Below are 16142 nucleotides of genomic sequence, written 5' to 3'. Positions count from 1 at the left end.
ATTCATAAAGTACTGTAGGATATCTGGTATACACTAATTCACTCTTTAAAAAAATAACAATAATGATTCACAGATATTGTATCTTATCAGCACTACTCCCAGAAAACATTTTAAATCAGTTTTGGAATAGGGAAGGGAATTACTATTTGAAAGGTCATCACAACTGAAACAAACAACCATAAAATGTTTGTGTTGTGGAACTGAAACAGTGTGGATTCAATGCTGTAACCTATTGCTGCTAAGTATAGTAGTGCCCAGACTGAACTGTTAAATATTTGGTTTTTGGCCACCTGTAACATCTGACCTGCTGCAATGTAATTATTATTGGTGTGAAGTCTCACAGCCCCCAAAAGTTGCAGCCCGGTATACAAAAAATAAATAAATCTGTTTTTCTTGTTCTATTACTTGTACATGTGGGGAAAACAAATCAATACAAAACAAAAAAAATCATCTTCACAGTGTCCACTGTTTTTGCTTTCAGCCCATCAATGTGGCAGCATGGTCTCCATGTGGGCACTTCCTGGCAGCTGCCAGCGTGGGGGGATTCATAACAGTGTGGGACATAGAAAGCAAACTGTGTTTAGAGAGGTATGTAATACATATGTAATCATCAATCATGTAATATTTTCATTTTGTGCAAAAACTGAAACTTTTTTTTAACCCAACAGTTCTTTCCTATTTGAAGTCATTTCAAAATAATAATATAAGATGACAGCAGGTGTTATATTGTTAGTTTCCTTGTCTGCTCCCCAGGCAGAAGCATGAGAAGGGCTTCACGGTGTGCAGTTTAGCTTGGCACCCGTCAGGCAGTCAGATCGCTTACACTGACATTGAGGGCTGTCTGGGCCTGCTGGAGGGTTTCAACGCATCCATATCTAAAACCACAACGCCCAAGGTATAGTTCTTTTGTTTCTAAATATTTGTTTCTGGTGTTTACAAAAAATTCTTCCTGCTGTGTTTAAATGCCAAGTGAACGTTGCATGTACAAACTCTGCTTCAAACGGCTCTAGCTATAACGACTTCCATTAGTTACCACGTCGTCTCCCATGCATACGAGAATGAAAAGTGAATTAGAATTTTAACTAATCAAGTTATACAGTGTTTGTCCCCCCATTCATGGAGGGTAGGGATCGACCATGGAGGCACTAGCGAAAATCTGGGAGCAATTGTCCTCCTAAAAATGTTAATAATTGCCTCTATAGATGCCACAAGATTGTGGCAAAGCATTACATGATGAAGCTCCTCAACTCACTTCAACATAGTTCCATAGCACCAATATGCCACATGATAGCACCAAAGCAATACTTGTATATTAGACAGTGCTTTGGCCTAAGCACAAAACAGCGAATAGTTGATTTTTCTTTTCTTTTTTTTCCCTTCCCCCTCCAAATAACAGAGAAAAGTGGAATCAGTGAGTAGCGCATTGCGAGTATGTGGGGCAACACTGTCATTTTGTATTCTGTAGTCACACACACACACACACACACACACACACACACACACACACACACACACACGCACACGCAGTAATTAAAAAGTAAGAAAATGACAATGTAATGACCTATGGCTTTGCACAGAGAAACCAAGTGGGAAATGCCATCTCAGGGAGCAGTCTGCTCCTAGAGCAAACAGCAGACTGTGGCCACAGGGTACTGGCATGGAGCCCTTGTGTAGTGGCGTATGGAGAGCCACAAATGGCGACTGAGGACCCCATGAGGCATAACCATGGCCAGTCAATTACACCTCCCAGTGCAGAGGAGTCTCTCCGTGGAAACATGGAAAGAAACTAAAAATAATCATACACATAATTAAAAATCCATCTATCCATCCATTTTCTGAGCCGCTTCTCCTCACTAGGGTCCCGGGCGTGCTGGAGCCTATCCAGCTATCATCGGGCAGGAGGCAGGGTACACCCTGAACTGGTTGCCAGCCAATCGCAGGGCACATACAAATCAACAACCATTCGCACTCACAGTCACACCTACGGGCAATTTAGAGTCTCCAATTCATGCATGTTTTTGGGATGTGGGAGAAAACCCACGCAGGCACGGGGAGAACATGCAAACTCCACACAGGCGGGGGCGGGGATTGAACCGTGGTCCTCAGAACTGTGAGGCTGACGCTCTAACCAGCCTTCCACTGTGCCGCCCATCAAAATCATATCTGCATAAAACCCAGCATTTAATAAAAGCCTAAGACTAGAAAATAGCATAGAAGTAAAGATAAAATGCGATAAATGGTAACAAAACATTGAAAATATAACAAAGTTAAAAGGAAATAAAACAAATCTAAAGTACATTAAAAGGAAAATTAAATATTAGTTAAAAGCTAAGTTAAAAAGGTGGGTCTCAAGCCTGTTCCTAAAAAACATGAATGTTCTTTGCAGCCCTGAGGTGCTCCGGCAGTCTGTTCCACAAACGGGGGCCGTAAAACTGGAATGATGCCTCACCGTGAGTGTGTGTTCTGACTTTTGGAATACGTAACTAAAAGGCCGGAGCCAGCGGACCTCGGTGCCCATGAGGATTCTTTGGGTAAAAGCATCTCTGAGAGATAAAGAAGGCCCAAGACCATTAAGACCCTTAAAACCAGTAAAAGAGCCTTAAAATTGATCCTGAAACACACGGGGAGCAAATGCAGTGATTTTAAAATTGGTATAGCTTGTTCATGCCTTCTGGTCTTCGTCAGGACACGTGCTACTTAGTTCTGTAGTAATTGTAGGGCTGAGTTTGTTTTTTTGGATAGACCAGAAAGCAGGGCATTACAATAATCAATCCGACTGAAACTAAAAGCATGCAGTCACATCTCCATGTTGGTCCTACAGAGAATCGGTCAGATTCTGGGCATATACTTTAAATGATAAAACCTGTTTTTTTTTTTTTGTTTTTTTTTTGTGTGGAATAAAAGTGAGCTCAAAGTCTAAAATAACACCCAAGTTTTTCACCAATGGCGAAGGTTCTAAGGACAGCGCTTGTAGTTCAGTCAGACGTTTCTCTCTTAGGGCCTCAGGGCCGATGACGAAAACCTCAGTTTTGTCCTGGTTAAGATGGAGAAAGTTCTCTGCCATCCAGGATTTGTCTAAAATCCAGTTTAAAAGATTATCCACTGGACTGGTGTCATCAGGAGACACAGAGATGTATAGCTCCGTATCATCAGTGTTGCTGAAGTTCACTCTATGCCTCCTGATGACATTGCCAAGAGTGAGCATATACAAATTGAATAAAACAATGGCTAAAATTGATCCTTGCGGCAAACCACGTTATTTCATGGATTTCTGAAAAGCATGTATCTAGACTTACCATAAAAGTTCTGTCAGTGAGGTAGGATAAGAAGCATGTCTGTTAAGTACCAGAGAGGCCAATCAGGTGTTTAAGTCTGTTTAAAAGAATAGTGTGGTCTACTGTGTCGAAGGCAGTGCTGAGATCCGGCACACAGTTAATTTATGGTTATCAGCATTGACTCTAAAATGTAAAGTTTGGAGGTGGGCCGGCTCAGTGCTATGATTCAGACTGATACTTTTCAATAGTATTAAAATTTGCTAAAAGGTCAGTGAGTTGACTAATAACAATAATATAATAATTTTTCTAAACTTTTGCAGAACAATGATGTTAGATACAGGTCAGTAGTTTTTAAAATCATTAAAATCGAAATTGCTCTTCTTCTATCGCTGCTGCTTTCAAGGTCGCTGGGAAGGTTCTCTCCTGAAGAGAGCAGTTTACAATGGTTAAAACCTCCTCTCTGAAAAATCCATAAAATGTCTCTTCCACTCTGGAGTTGCCCACGGTGAGAGGCGCCGAGCAGGTGTGGGTATACTTATTGCCCCCCGGCTCGGCGCCTGTACGTTGGGGTTCACCCCGGTGGACGAGAGAGTTGCCTCCCTCCGCCTTTGGGTGGGGGGACGGGTCCTGACTGTTGTTTGTGCCTATGCACCAAACAGCAGTTCAGAGTACCCACCCTTTTTGGAGTCCTTGGAGGGGGTGCTGGAGAGCGCTCCCGCTGGGGACTCCATTGTTCTGTTGGGGGACTTCAACGCTCACGTGGGCAATGACAGTGAGACCTGGAAGGGCGTGATTGGGAGGAACGGCCCCCCGATCAGAACCCGAGCGGTCTTCTGTTATTGGACTTCTGTGCTCATCACGGATTGTCCATAATGAACACCATGTTCAAGCATAAGGGTGTCCACACGTGCTCTTGGCACCAGGACACCCTAGGTCGCAATTCGATGATCGACTTTGTGGTCGTGTCATCGGACTTGCGGCCACATGTCTTGGACACTCGGGTGAAGAGAGGGGCGGAACTGTCAACTGATCACCACCTGGTGGTGATTTGGCTCCGATGGTGGGGGAAGATGCCGGTCCGACGTGGCAGGCCCAAACGTATTGTGAGGGTCTGCTGGGAACGTCTGGCAGAATCCCCTGTCAGAAGGAGTTTCAACTCCCACCTCCGACAGAACTTTCCTCATGTTCCGGGGGAGGCGGGGGAAATCGAGTCCGAGTGGACCATGTTCTGTGCCTCCATTGCTGAGGCGGCCGACCGGAGCTGTGGCCGTAAGGTGGTCGGTGCCTGTCGTGGCGGCAATCCCCGAACCCGTTGGTGGACACAAACGGTAAGGGATGCCGTCAAGCTGAAGAAGGAGTCCTTTGGGCCTTTTTGGCCTGTGGGACTCCTGAGGCAGCTGATGGGTACGGGCTGGCCAAGCGGAATGCAGCTCTGGTGGTTGCTGAGGCAAAAACTCTGGTATGGGAGGAGTTCAGTGAGGCCATGGAGAAAGACTTCCAGACGGCTTAGAGGAAATTCTGGTGATGTATTTTTTGTTTTCGAGAGGGCCAATTAAGGTCCAGGCTTGCCCGAAGTCTGCTGTTAAAATTAGACTTTACACCGAACAGATTGGTATCGTCCGATAATTAGCATTTTATGCTGATCGGCTTTAATGTCATAATTTGGCGATCCGATCAATGATGTCATTGATCGGCTCCGCAAAATACATTTACTCCATGTCATTGTCGTGTACAGCGCATTCAAATCCAAAAGCTAGTTTATTTTTAGCCTTGTCGCGTGTCTTTTGACATAGTACTGTACATATCTGACCAACAATAGTTATAAAATAAAAAACGTCGGCGGTGTTGGTGTAATGCCCGGATCAGACTACAAGACAAATCTGGTCTTTCACGATTGCACTATGTCAGACTACTGCAATAAAATCTTGTATTCCGATACCACCGTTTTTTATGATCATTGGGCTTCATCTTGTCAACTCAAACGCGTCCGGATACACTTGTTAGCTTGGCGACGACAACAATACTGGATCGCGCCGTGTGTTTATAAGAACAAAATGGGGAAAAAACGTGTGTTGGTGGTCACCGGTGCTCGGGAGAGTACTTTCATTCAAGGATTGCTTGAGTTATGTTCACGTACTTTTAATACAATACGGCTGCAAGCAGGCAACAAAACGTTATGTAGCCTAGCACGCAAACATGCGGCGTTCTGTTGAATCATGCTCTAAAGTTTTGGTCTGTGTGAAGTAATTTAATTACAATTATTTTAATTATTTTGTAATGTTGATTTGACCTGACTGATTGGACTAGAGCGGTGATTTCCAACCTTTATGGAGCAACGGCACATTTTACAATTGAAAAATCTCACAGCACACCAACAAACAAAAATGTCACAAAAAGTGGATACATTAATTACTGTATGTACTTCCTGCCATCTAATAGAAGACCATTCATTTGTTCTGTCCGTCACTATGCCTCACTGCCATAAATAGATGAACAAAGATACATTTATTGTGAATATAATTTTTTTGAGCAATTGAGTTCACAAGTATTTGCAGTGAATGAACAAGTCATTTAAATAGACGCTCCATCTTGTGACAGGATCGGTTATAATTTTTTTTTAAACTCGCTGATCGGTGATTGGCCCCAAAAATCCTGATCGTGTAAAGCCTAGTTTAAATCATCAACAATAAAATCACAGATAAAAATGGGAGAGGGACATGTGCTAGAAACTTTGATAAAATTTGCAGCCACTTCAGAGGTAAGATGGCGTTTCAACACATTTCTCACGGAGGCCTCCCACTTGATAAAACTGGTGATATTAAAAAACACAGTGGTGGTCAGAAACAGCCAAGTCGACAACAGAGACCACATTCTTAGCTAGCCCGTGGGTGATAACTAGATTGAGAATGTGCGCTCTGTTGTGAGTTGGCTGCATGACGTGTTGGGTAAAATCTAGAATATTGAGAACATTTAAAGTCTTTTGAAAGCAAGTCTAAAATACTATCCACGTTGATTAAAATCACAAATTAACACATTAAGGGGAGGGCAGGCAATGAATGAGTTTTAAGAGAATCATGTCGTGCATATCATGTATAATTGATAAAAATTGACTTCACTGAAGCGCGGTGGAGGCTGAGGCTCGGAGCACGTCAGACACTACACATCATGAAAGCCTCTTTTTCACAATATAATCTTATTCCAAGTGATGCACTGAGGTGATTGGTCATTCATTCTAACAAAGTTAAGACACACTAGGACAAACTGGAACTTTTTGGCAAGGCACATCAGCATCAGTTCACAGACGCAAAAAGGAAGTGTACCATGAAAAGAACACTGTTCCTATTGTGAAACATGGAGGAAGCTCTGTTATTTTCTGGGGCTACATTGCTATATCTGGCACAGGGTGTCTTAAATCTGTGCAGGGTACAATAAAATCTCAAGGTATTCTAGAGAGAAATGTGCTTCCCAGTGTCGGAAAGCTTGGTCTCATGTGCTGCCCAGTGTCGGAAAGCTTGGTCTAAGTCGCAGGTCATGGGTCTTGCAACAGGATAATGACCCAAAACACAGATTAAAACACCGAAGAATGGCTAAGAGCAAAACATTTGACTATCCTGAAGTGGACTTTTATGAGTCCTGATATATTGAACATCTGTGGAAGGAGCTGAAACATGCTGTCTGGAGAAAGCACCCTTCAAACCTACAGTTGGAGCAGTTTGCTCCAGTTTCTTACAGGGTGGGCCAAAATATATGCTGAGCGGTGCATAAATCACATTGACAGTGCGGTGAAAAAGTGCCCCCTTCTCAAATTCTTATATTTTTGCATAGTTTTTCCACTTTAAGATCGTCAAACAAATGTAAATATCAGACAAATATAGCCCAAGGGAACTTAAACTACTGTTTTTAAATGATTTCATTCAGTAAGGTGATTTGAATTTTTCGTATGTATCAAATATTAGTTCTTTTAGTTTTATACAACAGTCACGTTTTATTGTTCCATAGCTCTTAGTCAGCACAGTACTTACGTGTACTGGCCATGTTTTGACTGATCCCTGTTTTCCTCCTCCTTTCTCATCCTCTGCATGTACCCATCCCTGTTAAGATAAGTTTGAGTGCACCTGGATGAAGATAATTTCTTCCCCCCCCCCCCCCCCCCCCCCCCTCTTCTCTGTCACCTTCCCTTCTGTATAACAACGATGTTTTGGTTGGGATTCAGTAAGGGGTAACGTGTCGTGACGACTCGTACCTCTTACTCTCTTTGCTAAGATTTCTTTGTTTCTTGTAATAAAAACCAACAAAGACAAGATTGCTTCCCTCACTATTCTGTCAGAAAAAGATTTGCCAAAACAAAGGGAAAAAAAATCTATTTACCTGGCCCTGTGTGAAAAAGTAATCACTCCCCCAAAAATCTTAAATTCATTGTGGCTAATCACAACTTTTGGTTAAATTTCACTGATCACACCCAAGCCTGATTACCTTCAGAACTGTTCAATCAAGAAATCACTTGAACAAAAGCCGAAAGGAAAAGAAAGAAAGACAGACAGACTCTGGTTTCCTCCCACATCCCAAAAACATGCATGGTAGGTTAATTGAAGACTCTAAATTGCCTGTAGGTGTGAATGTGAGTGCGAATGGTTGTTTATGTGCCCTGCGATTGGCTGGAGACCAGTTCAGGGTGCACCCCGCCTCTCACCCATAGTCAGCTGGGAATAGGCTCCAGCAGGCCTACGACCCTAGTAAGGATAAGCGGAATGGAAATTGGATGGATGGATTACTTTTATCAGATTCAAGTTATTTCTGTGACCACTGTGGGTTTTCGTTCACTAACAGAGGGGTCCCAACAATTGTTATAATATTAATGTAAGTGCTACAATTAACATTCTGGATTGTCGTCAGGTGAATGCAGAAAAGGAAGAGAGAGGCTATGAAGATCTATTTGATGATGATGACCAGGTCATGGATGAAGGATGGCATGATAGACACTCCCCTACTAAGAAAGCAGTCAGTGGGGTCAATGAATATGAGGATGACGACGACGATTTCGTCATACCTGCAACAGGGCGGGCGAAGCACAGAGGCACTCTCCTGGATGATGAAAATTCGCTTGGTAAGTGTTTGGTGCGCAGTGACTGATTGTCTAATTTGTAGGGGTGAATTGAAACTTGCTCTTCATTTTCAATACTATATTAACAAATATAAAACTGATTTTCAGTGTTTGAAGATGCAATGCCTTCACAGTGCTTTTTTGTGAAAAATTCCCTGGATAAAAGCACACTGGAGCCTATCCCAGCTATCTTTTGGGCGAGAGGCGGGGTACACCCTGAACTGGTCGCCAGCCAATTAGCAGGGCATGTACAAACAAACAACCATTCACACCTACAGGCAATTTAGAGTCTTCAATTAACCTACCATGCATGTTTTTGGGGTGTGGGAGGACACCGGAGTACCCGGGGAAAACCCACGCAGGCATGGGGAGAACATGCAAACTCCACACAGGCGAGGCTGGATTTGAACCCGGGTCCTCAGAACAGTGAGGCAGATGTGGTAACCAATCGCTCACCGTGCCGTCTAATGACATAGTTGTGCACCATAAATCAACCAGAAATCTGACAGTTGAATAAGGCACACATTCAACTAGTGGTAACATAAACACACATTCACAACAAAAATGAACGTCTTTATCACGGTAATAATTAAAATTTTTATGTCACAATGAATTGTGGGAACCGCATGGCTTTACTGTCATTATGCTAGCCAGCGGCTAACTGCAGCTTCCTTTTTGTCACCCGAGCTTGCTGCTTTCCACTACTAAGGTGGAATGCTTTTGCATGCTATGTACTGCATTTGCGCCGCCCCAGCTATCTACGAGCTAAAGCTAACGCGGCTAAATACGATGCCCAGCAGTGGTGGCGAACGTGCAATCGTTGTCAACGCAGCGTAAAGGCTCTTTCACACTGCACTCGGCAAGGCGCCTGGGACTTTCCCCATTCATTGTGTGTGTGCTGAGGGGGTGTTACTGAGTTTTGACCTGTCGCAGAGCGTCAAAAGGGTGTCTGACATTCAGCGTCACATCATCGGATAGAAAAAGGTTCTATTCAGAGGAGCTTTGACGCGGTGACGTCAAAAAGCTCCTCCAACGGGAGAGAGGCTGACTGAGTGATTTCTGAGTGCAGAAACCTGCGATTTTGGCAGAGTTGTACAGCAAGGAGGAAATGGAGGAAAGCATAATAATTAGGGTGTGCCACTAGCCCGAACTGTAGGACTATATACCCAGACGTCTCTGCGGGAGCCTTTCAAACTCCCTTTCAAAGCTCCCTGCTCAGCCTGAGATACACCATCTTCCTGGAACGAGAAAGCTCACGAACGATTTTAACTCAGAGATGCTGCCGTGAAATTAGTATGGGATATTCCTTATTTATTTATTTATGCTGCACCACCACCTCCTTAAAATAAGCAAAGCTAGGCCTTTCTTTTCCAACAATGACAAATACATATTGCCAAGTTTTCAATCATGCCTCCATGACAGCGAATAAACTACATTTTGACAATTACCCTTATCACGAAGGACGAAGGGAGTACAAGACGGGAGACAGACGGCTGGGAAGCCAGTTGCTAAGCTATCGTGACCTGAAATTGCAAAACACCAAAATAAGTGATTGGGTGGTACAGTACACTTGTCACATAAGTAAGGCTGGAACAGTGTTATAGCGGAGATTAGCCAACTTTGAAGACCAAAATAGCAGGCAAATTAGCACTTGTCAATAGAAGGAAATACTGAAATAGACGATAACGCTTGACAGCTAGATAAACACAGAGACTGGAAACAAATTAAATCGTCACTGTTGCTATGTCACTTGAGAAAATGGGCCTATAAATTTAAAAGTACATTAATATAAAAAATATTTAGCATACACTCTTTAAGATAACCTTTATTTGTCCCACACGGGGGAATTTGCATTATTTCAGCAGCAATATTGGATACAGGAAATACAAAGAGCAAGGGTCGTCAAAGCTGGGGCACTCTGCTACTTCTACACCATGTATCTGAAGGTGTTTCACCATGTTAGTCTTGCAACCTCATTTTCATGACATAATGTTTTTGCAAGTCTTGAATTGAGTCATTTATTTGACCAAAATCTAGTTCTTCTTCGTTGATGGTCAGTGGACGAGGTATCGAAATTAGGGACCAAAATTTTGAAATGTGAACGATTCCGGGAGAATGGGAATGTTCGTCTCGGTTCTGATCGATTAATTTGATTGATTTATGTATATTCATGGCCAAAAAGACTAATATAAATATTTTGTGTAGTTATGACCTTCCTACTGTGTTCGCCAAGGTAGAATACAGCACGTTCCGACTTGCGTACAAGTACACTATTGCAGACAGAGGACCCCCTGTACATTGTACAATGCCATGGTAAGGCAAAACCGTCTAAAATATTAGTTGAACCCCTGGAAACATACAGTAATCTTGTTCGTGTGAACATTAGTTGTGTACAGTGCTGTACAAACTTTCTGCTGTTTAGTATTTCTGTTATAGTCTGTAATAATGTCACTGAACAGATTCATATGTACGACCGAGAGAGCCCAAATTAAATAAATAACTTAGACTTTACACCAATCTGATCTGCCTGATAAACTGATCTGCTTTAATGTCATAATTCGCAGATCCGATCAATGACATCATTGATTGGCTCCGCAAAAGACAATTACTCCATGTCGCCGTCGTGCACAATATATTAGAATCCAAAAGCTAGTTTATTTTTAGCCTTGCCGCGTGGCTTTTAGCCTTGTCGCGTGGCTTTTGACGTAGTACTGTAAATATCTGGCCACCAATAAAGTTATTTCAAAAAAACATGCCGGCGGTGTGGGACAGACAACACGTACGATTGCACAATGTCAGAGTTCTTATTTTCCTTACGGCTTGTCCCTTTAGGGGTCGCCACAGCGCGTCATCCTTTTCCATGTAAGCCTATCTCCTGCATCCTCCTCTTGAACACCAACTGCTCTCATGTCTTCCCTCACGACATCCATCAACCTTCTCTCTGGACTTCCTCTAGCTCTCTTGCCTGGTAGCTCCATCCCTATCATCCTTCCACCAATATACTCACGAGTTCTCCTCTGGACGTGTCCAAACCATTGAAGTCTGCTCTCTCTAACTTTGTCTCCAAAACATCAAACCTTGGCTGTCCCTCTGATGAGCTCATTTCTAATTTTATACAACCTGGTCACTCCGAGAGCGAACTTCAACATCTTCATTTCCGCTACCTTCAGCTCTGATTCCTGTTGTCTCTTCAGTGCCACTGTCTCTAATCCGTACATCATGGCTGGCCTCACCACTGTTTAATAAACTTTGCCCTTCATCCTAGCAGAGACTCTCCTGTCATATAACACACCTGAGACCTTCATCCACCCGTTCCAACCTGTTTGGACCAGTTTCTTCACTTCCTGACCACATTCACCATTGCTCTGGACGGTTGACCCCAAGTATTTAAAGTCCTCCGCCCTTGATATCTCTTCTCCCTGTAGCCTCACTCTTCCCCCACCACCCCTCTCATTCATGCACATATATTCTGTTTTACTTTGGCTAATCTTAATTCCTCTCCTTTCCAGTGCATGCCTCCATCTTTCTAACTGTTCCTCCACCTGCTCCCTGCTTTCACTGCAGATAACAATGTAACCTGCAAACATCATGGTCCACGGGGATTCCAGTCTAACCTCATCTGTCAGCCTATCCATCACCACTGCAAACAGGAAGGGGCTCAGGGCTGATCCCCGATGCAGTCACCCCTCCACCTTAAATTCATCCGTCACACCGACAGCACACCTAATCACTGTTCTGCTGTGTGTGTCCCTCGTGGAGTCCTGTGGAGGGTGCTTTGGGATTATGGGGTACCGAACCCCCTGATACGTGCTGTTCAGTCCCTGTATGACCGGAGTCAGAGTTTGGTCCGCATATCCGGCAGTAAGTCGGACTCGTTCCCGGTGAGGGTTGGACTCCGCCAAGGCTGCCCTTTGTCGCCGATTCTGTTCATAACTTTTATGGACAGAATTTCTAGGCGCAGCCAAGGTGTAGAGGGGGTCTGGTTTGGTGGCCTCAGTATTGCATCTCTGCTTTTTGCTGATGATGTGGTTCTGTTGGCTTCATCAAGCCGTGAGCTCCAACTCTCACTGGAGCAGTTCGCAGCCGAGTGTGAAGCGGCTGGGATGAGAATCAGCAACTCCAAATCTGAGACCATGGTCCTCAGTCGGAAAAGGGTGGCATGCCCTCTCCAGGTCGGGGATGAGATCCTGCCCCAAGTGGAGGAGTTCAAGTATCTTGGGGTCTTGTTCACGAGTGAGGGAAGAATGGAACGGGAGATCGACAGGCAGATCGGTGCAGCGTCTGCAGTGATGCGGACTTTGTATCGGTCCGTTGTGGTAAAGAAGGAGCTAAGCCGAAAGGCGAAGCTCTCAATTTACCGGTCGATTTTCGTTCCTACCCTCACCTATGGTCATGAGCTGTGGGTCGTGACCGAAAGAACAAGATCCCGGATACAAGCGGCCGAAATGAGTTTCCTCCGCAGGGTGTCCGGGCTCTCCCTTAGAGATAGGGTGAGAAGCTTGGTCATCCGGGAGGATCTCAGAGTAGAGCCGCTGCTCCTCCGCATTGAGAGGAGCCAGATGAGGTGGCTGGGGCATCTGATTCGGATGCCTCCCGGACGCCTCCCTGGGGAGGTGTTTCTTCCTCCCCACCACCAGAATAATTTTACACACCACCATTCTATGCTGTCTAGCCACACTCTCCCCTACCACTACCTTATAGTCCGTAACCTCCTTCAGATTACATCGTCTGCACACGATGTAATCCACCTGCGTGCTTCTACCTCCGCTCTTGTAGGTTACCCTATATTCCTGCCTCTTCGGGAAAAAAGTGTTCACTACAGCCATTTGCGTCCTTTTTGCAAAGTCTACCACCATCTGTCCCTCCAAATTCCTTTCCTGGATGCCGTACTTACCCATCACTTCTTCATCACCCCTATTTCCTTCACCAGCATGCCCATTACAATCTGCACCAATCACGACTCTCTCTCTGTCTGGGATGCTCAGAACTTCTTCGTTTAGCTCCTTCAAGAATTTCTCTTTCACCTCTAGGTCACATCCTACCTGTGGGGCATAGCCACTAATCACATTATACATAATACCCTCGATTTCAGGTTTCAGCCTCATCACTCGATCTGATACTCTTTTCACCTCCAAGACATTCTTAGCCAACTCTTCTTTTAAAATAACCCCGACTCCATTTCTCTTCCCATCTAACTGATGCAAAGTGGAAAAGTGTTCTGTGGTCTGACGAGTCCACATTTCAAGTTGTTTTTGGAAATTGTGGACGTCGTGTCCTCCGGGCCAAAGAAGAAAATAACCATCCGGACTGTTATGGACGCAAAGTTCAAAAGCCAGCATCTGTAATGGTATGGGGTTGTGTTAGTGCCAATGGCATGGGTAACTTACACATCTGTGAAGGCACCATTAATGCTGAACGGTACATGCAGGTTTTGGAGAAACACATGTTGCCATCCAAGCAACGTCTTTTTCATGGACGCCCCTGCTTATTTCAGCAAGACAATGCCAACCCGCAACCCATTGCTCCATCTTGTGGTTGGATCGGTGATTGGTTATTGTTTTTTTAAACTCGCTGATGGGCGATCGGGCTCAAAAATCTTGATCGTGTAAAGCCTAAAATAAATACAACATTTAATAAATGTCATTAAATATTTATTTCAGTATATTTCAGTGCTTGTTTCATTTCAATATGTATTTATTTCAATTGTTTATTTAATTTCAACAATTATTTCAATTGTATTTTATTATCAATATATATATTTTTTCAGTATTTCCGTATTTATTTCAAATTTTCAATATTTATTTATTTCACTAATTTAATTTTGGCACTCCTGGTCCCCTGTGCATATGCATCATGAAATGTATATCTGTCATTCCAAGCCATCAAACTCAGTGGGGGGGCACTGGGCGAGACTACCGCTGAGTCAGCTCCAATCAATTTGGTTGTTCCTGCATGAGCGGTTCCATGAGTTGATCACAAACGTTTTAATAAAAGTCTTAACGGTGAATACTTAGGCCAGTGTGTTTCTTGCACTTCATACGCGAGTTAACAGACATTTTAGACCTTGCCGAAAATACAGATGCAGGACTAAGCGAAGGGATTCCTGGAAATTTTGGGAATTATTTCCGCTTTATCTGACCAAGATATTGACCAAAGAATGTTTGCTAACTTAGAGGAACTTCTTCAGCTCTTCTCCCGTACTGGACCACAACACACACCGACACACATATGAACCATGGTGCCTGGCTTCTGACATTAGCATGGCTGTTCGAGAGCATCGTGTCTTATGTGGGGCAGCGAGTGAAATTGCTGAGTGGTTTGGGGTTTCAAAGAAGACCATCAGAAGGCGCATGAAATGTATTCACCGATAAATCCATGGATTTTCCTAAGATATATACAGTACAGTATGTCAAATATGCATGTTAACTGGGCGGTCCGGCAGTGGGTGAGTTAACTCTGCGACAACCCCACAGCGTCATGCAGGAACAATTTACTTGGAGCTGAAACAGGGCTAGTCCCTCCCCCATGCCCGCCCACTGAGTTTGATGGCCTAGAATGACAGCTATACATTTCATGATGCATACGCATGGGGGACCAGAAGTGCAAAAATTAAATGGTTACATAAATAAATATTGAAATCATTAAATATTGAAATAAATAAATATTTAAATAATTATACACATTTTGAAATAATTCAATATTGACATAAATATTGAAATAACTAAATATTTAAATAATTACTGAAAATTGTAATATTTCATGACATGTATTTAATGATGTATTTATTTATTTAATTTTGGCATTCTTGATCCTCCATAGATTCAGGCTCGCTAAAGCTTGGTCCTGACAATGCCGTGATGACTGCATCACCTCTGCCTGCGACATTGCGGCCTGTTTATGAAGGGCCACAACCAACGCCACCCCAGAAAGCTTTTCAACCAGGCTCCACCTCTATCCATCTTACTCACCGCTTCATGGTAGTTGACAGTGATGCATTTTGAACTTTTAATCACTCACATTTTGTAAAATATGTTTCAGGTGTAGCTACCAAAAGTGGTTGTCTAAAAGCTAGCTCTCCCTCAGATGTGGAACTCTGTGGGGACAGTGCGAGGCTACAATGATGAGCAGGACAATGCCATAGACGTGGAGTTTCACGACACAGCTGTACACCACGCCATGCACCTCACTAACTCGCTGGGCCACACCATGACTGATGTTTCCCAGGAGGCCGTGCTACTGGCCTGCCCCAGCGCAGATGAGCTTGCAAGGTATGCCCATTGGTGTCCAGAGTCTGATAAGGTTGCGAGCTCATCTCACAGGTCTGTCTGAATCCATGTATTATTCGTTCAGTCTTTCCATTTCAAATGAAAAGTGACAGATTTTATATATGTATTTTTTTAAATTTAACACAAAATATGAACGAAATACAGATTTTACAGATTTCAAATTTAGGCTGGGATTAAAAATACAACATGGAAAAGCGAGCCACATGACTTAGAGTGCCATGAAAAAGTATTGGCCCCCTTCTCAAATTCTTATATTTTTTGCAGTTTCCCCACTTTGTTAAAGATTATCAAACAAATTTAAATCTCAGACATATTTATCCCAAGTAAACCTAAAATGCTGTTTTTAAATGGTGATTTGATTTATTAAGGGAAAAAAACTATTCAAAGCTACCTGGCCCTATGTGGAAAATGTAATGGCCCCCAAACCTAATAACTGGTTGGGCCATCCTCAGCAGCAACAACTGAAATCAAGCATTTTTT

General features: G+C 43.4%; 1 protein-coding gene across 6 annotated transcripts in view; it reads left to right on the top strand.

The window, feature by feature from the left end:
* Positions 1 to 16142, top strand: part of wdhd1 (WD repeat and HMG-box DNA binding protein 1) — a 113500-nt gene that overhangs the window by 29202 nt on the left and 68156 nt on the right. For 5 of the 6 annotated variants that reach the window (XM_061704018.1, XM_061704027.1, XM_061704044.1 and 2 more), the window contains 5 exons: positions 482 to 588; positions 754 to 895; positions 8169 to 8379; positions 15196 to 15353; positions 15460 to 15644. In XM_061704018.1, coding sequence (XP_061560002.1) covers positions 482 to 588; positions 754 to 895; positions 8169 to 8379; positions 15196 to 15353; positions 15460 to 15644 — 803 coding nt within the window. The remainder of the gene's footprint in view (positions 1 to 481; positions 589 to 753; positions 896 to 8168; positions 8380 to 15195; positions 15354 to 15459; positions 15645 to 16142) is intronic. The other variant, XM_061704052.1, reaches the window with a different exon arrangement.

The sequence above is a fragment of the Phycodurus eques genome, chromosome 2 (assembly GCF_024500275.1).
Source record: "Phycodurus eques isolate BA_2022a chromosome 2, UOR_Pequ_1.1, whole genome shotgun sequence".
Classification (NCBI taxonomy): domain Eukaryota; kingdom Metazoa; phylum Chordata; class Actinopteri; order Syngnathiformes; family Syngnathidae; genus Phycodurus; species Phycodurus eques.
This window is presented reverse-complemented; position numbering and strand designations above follow the sequence as displayed.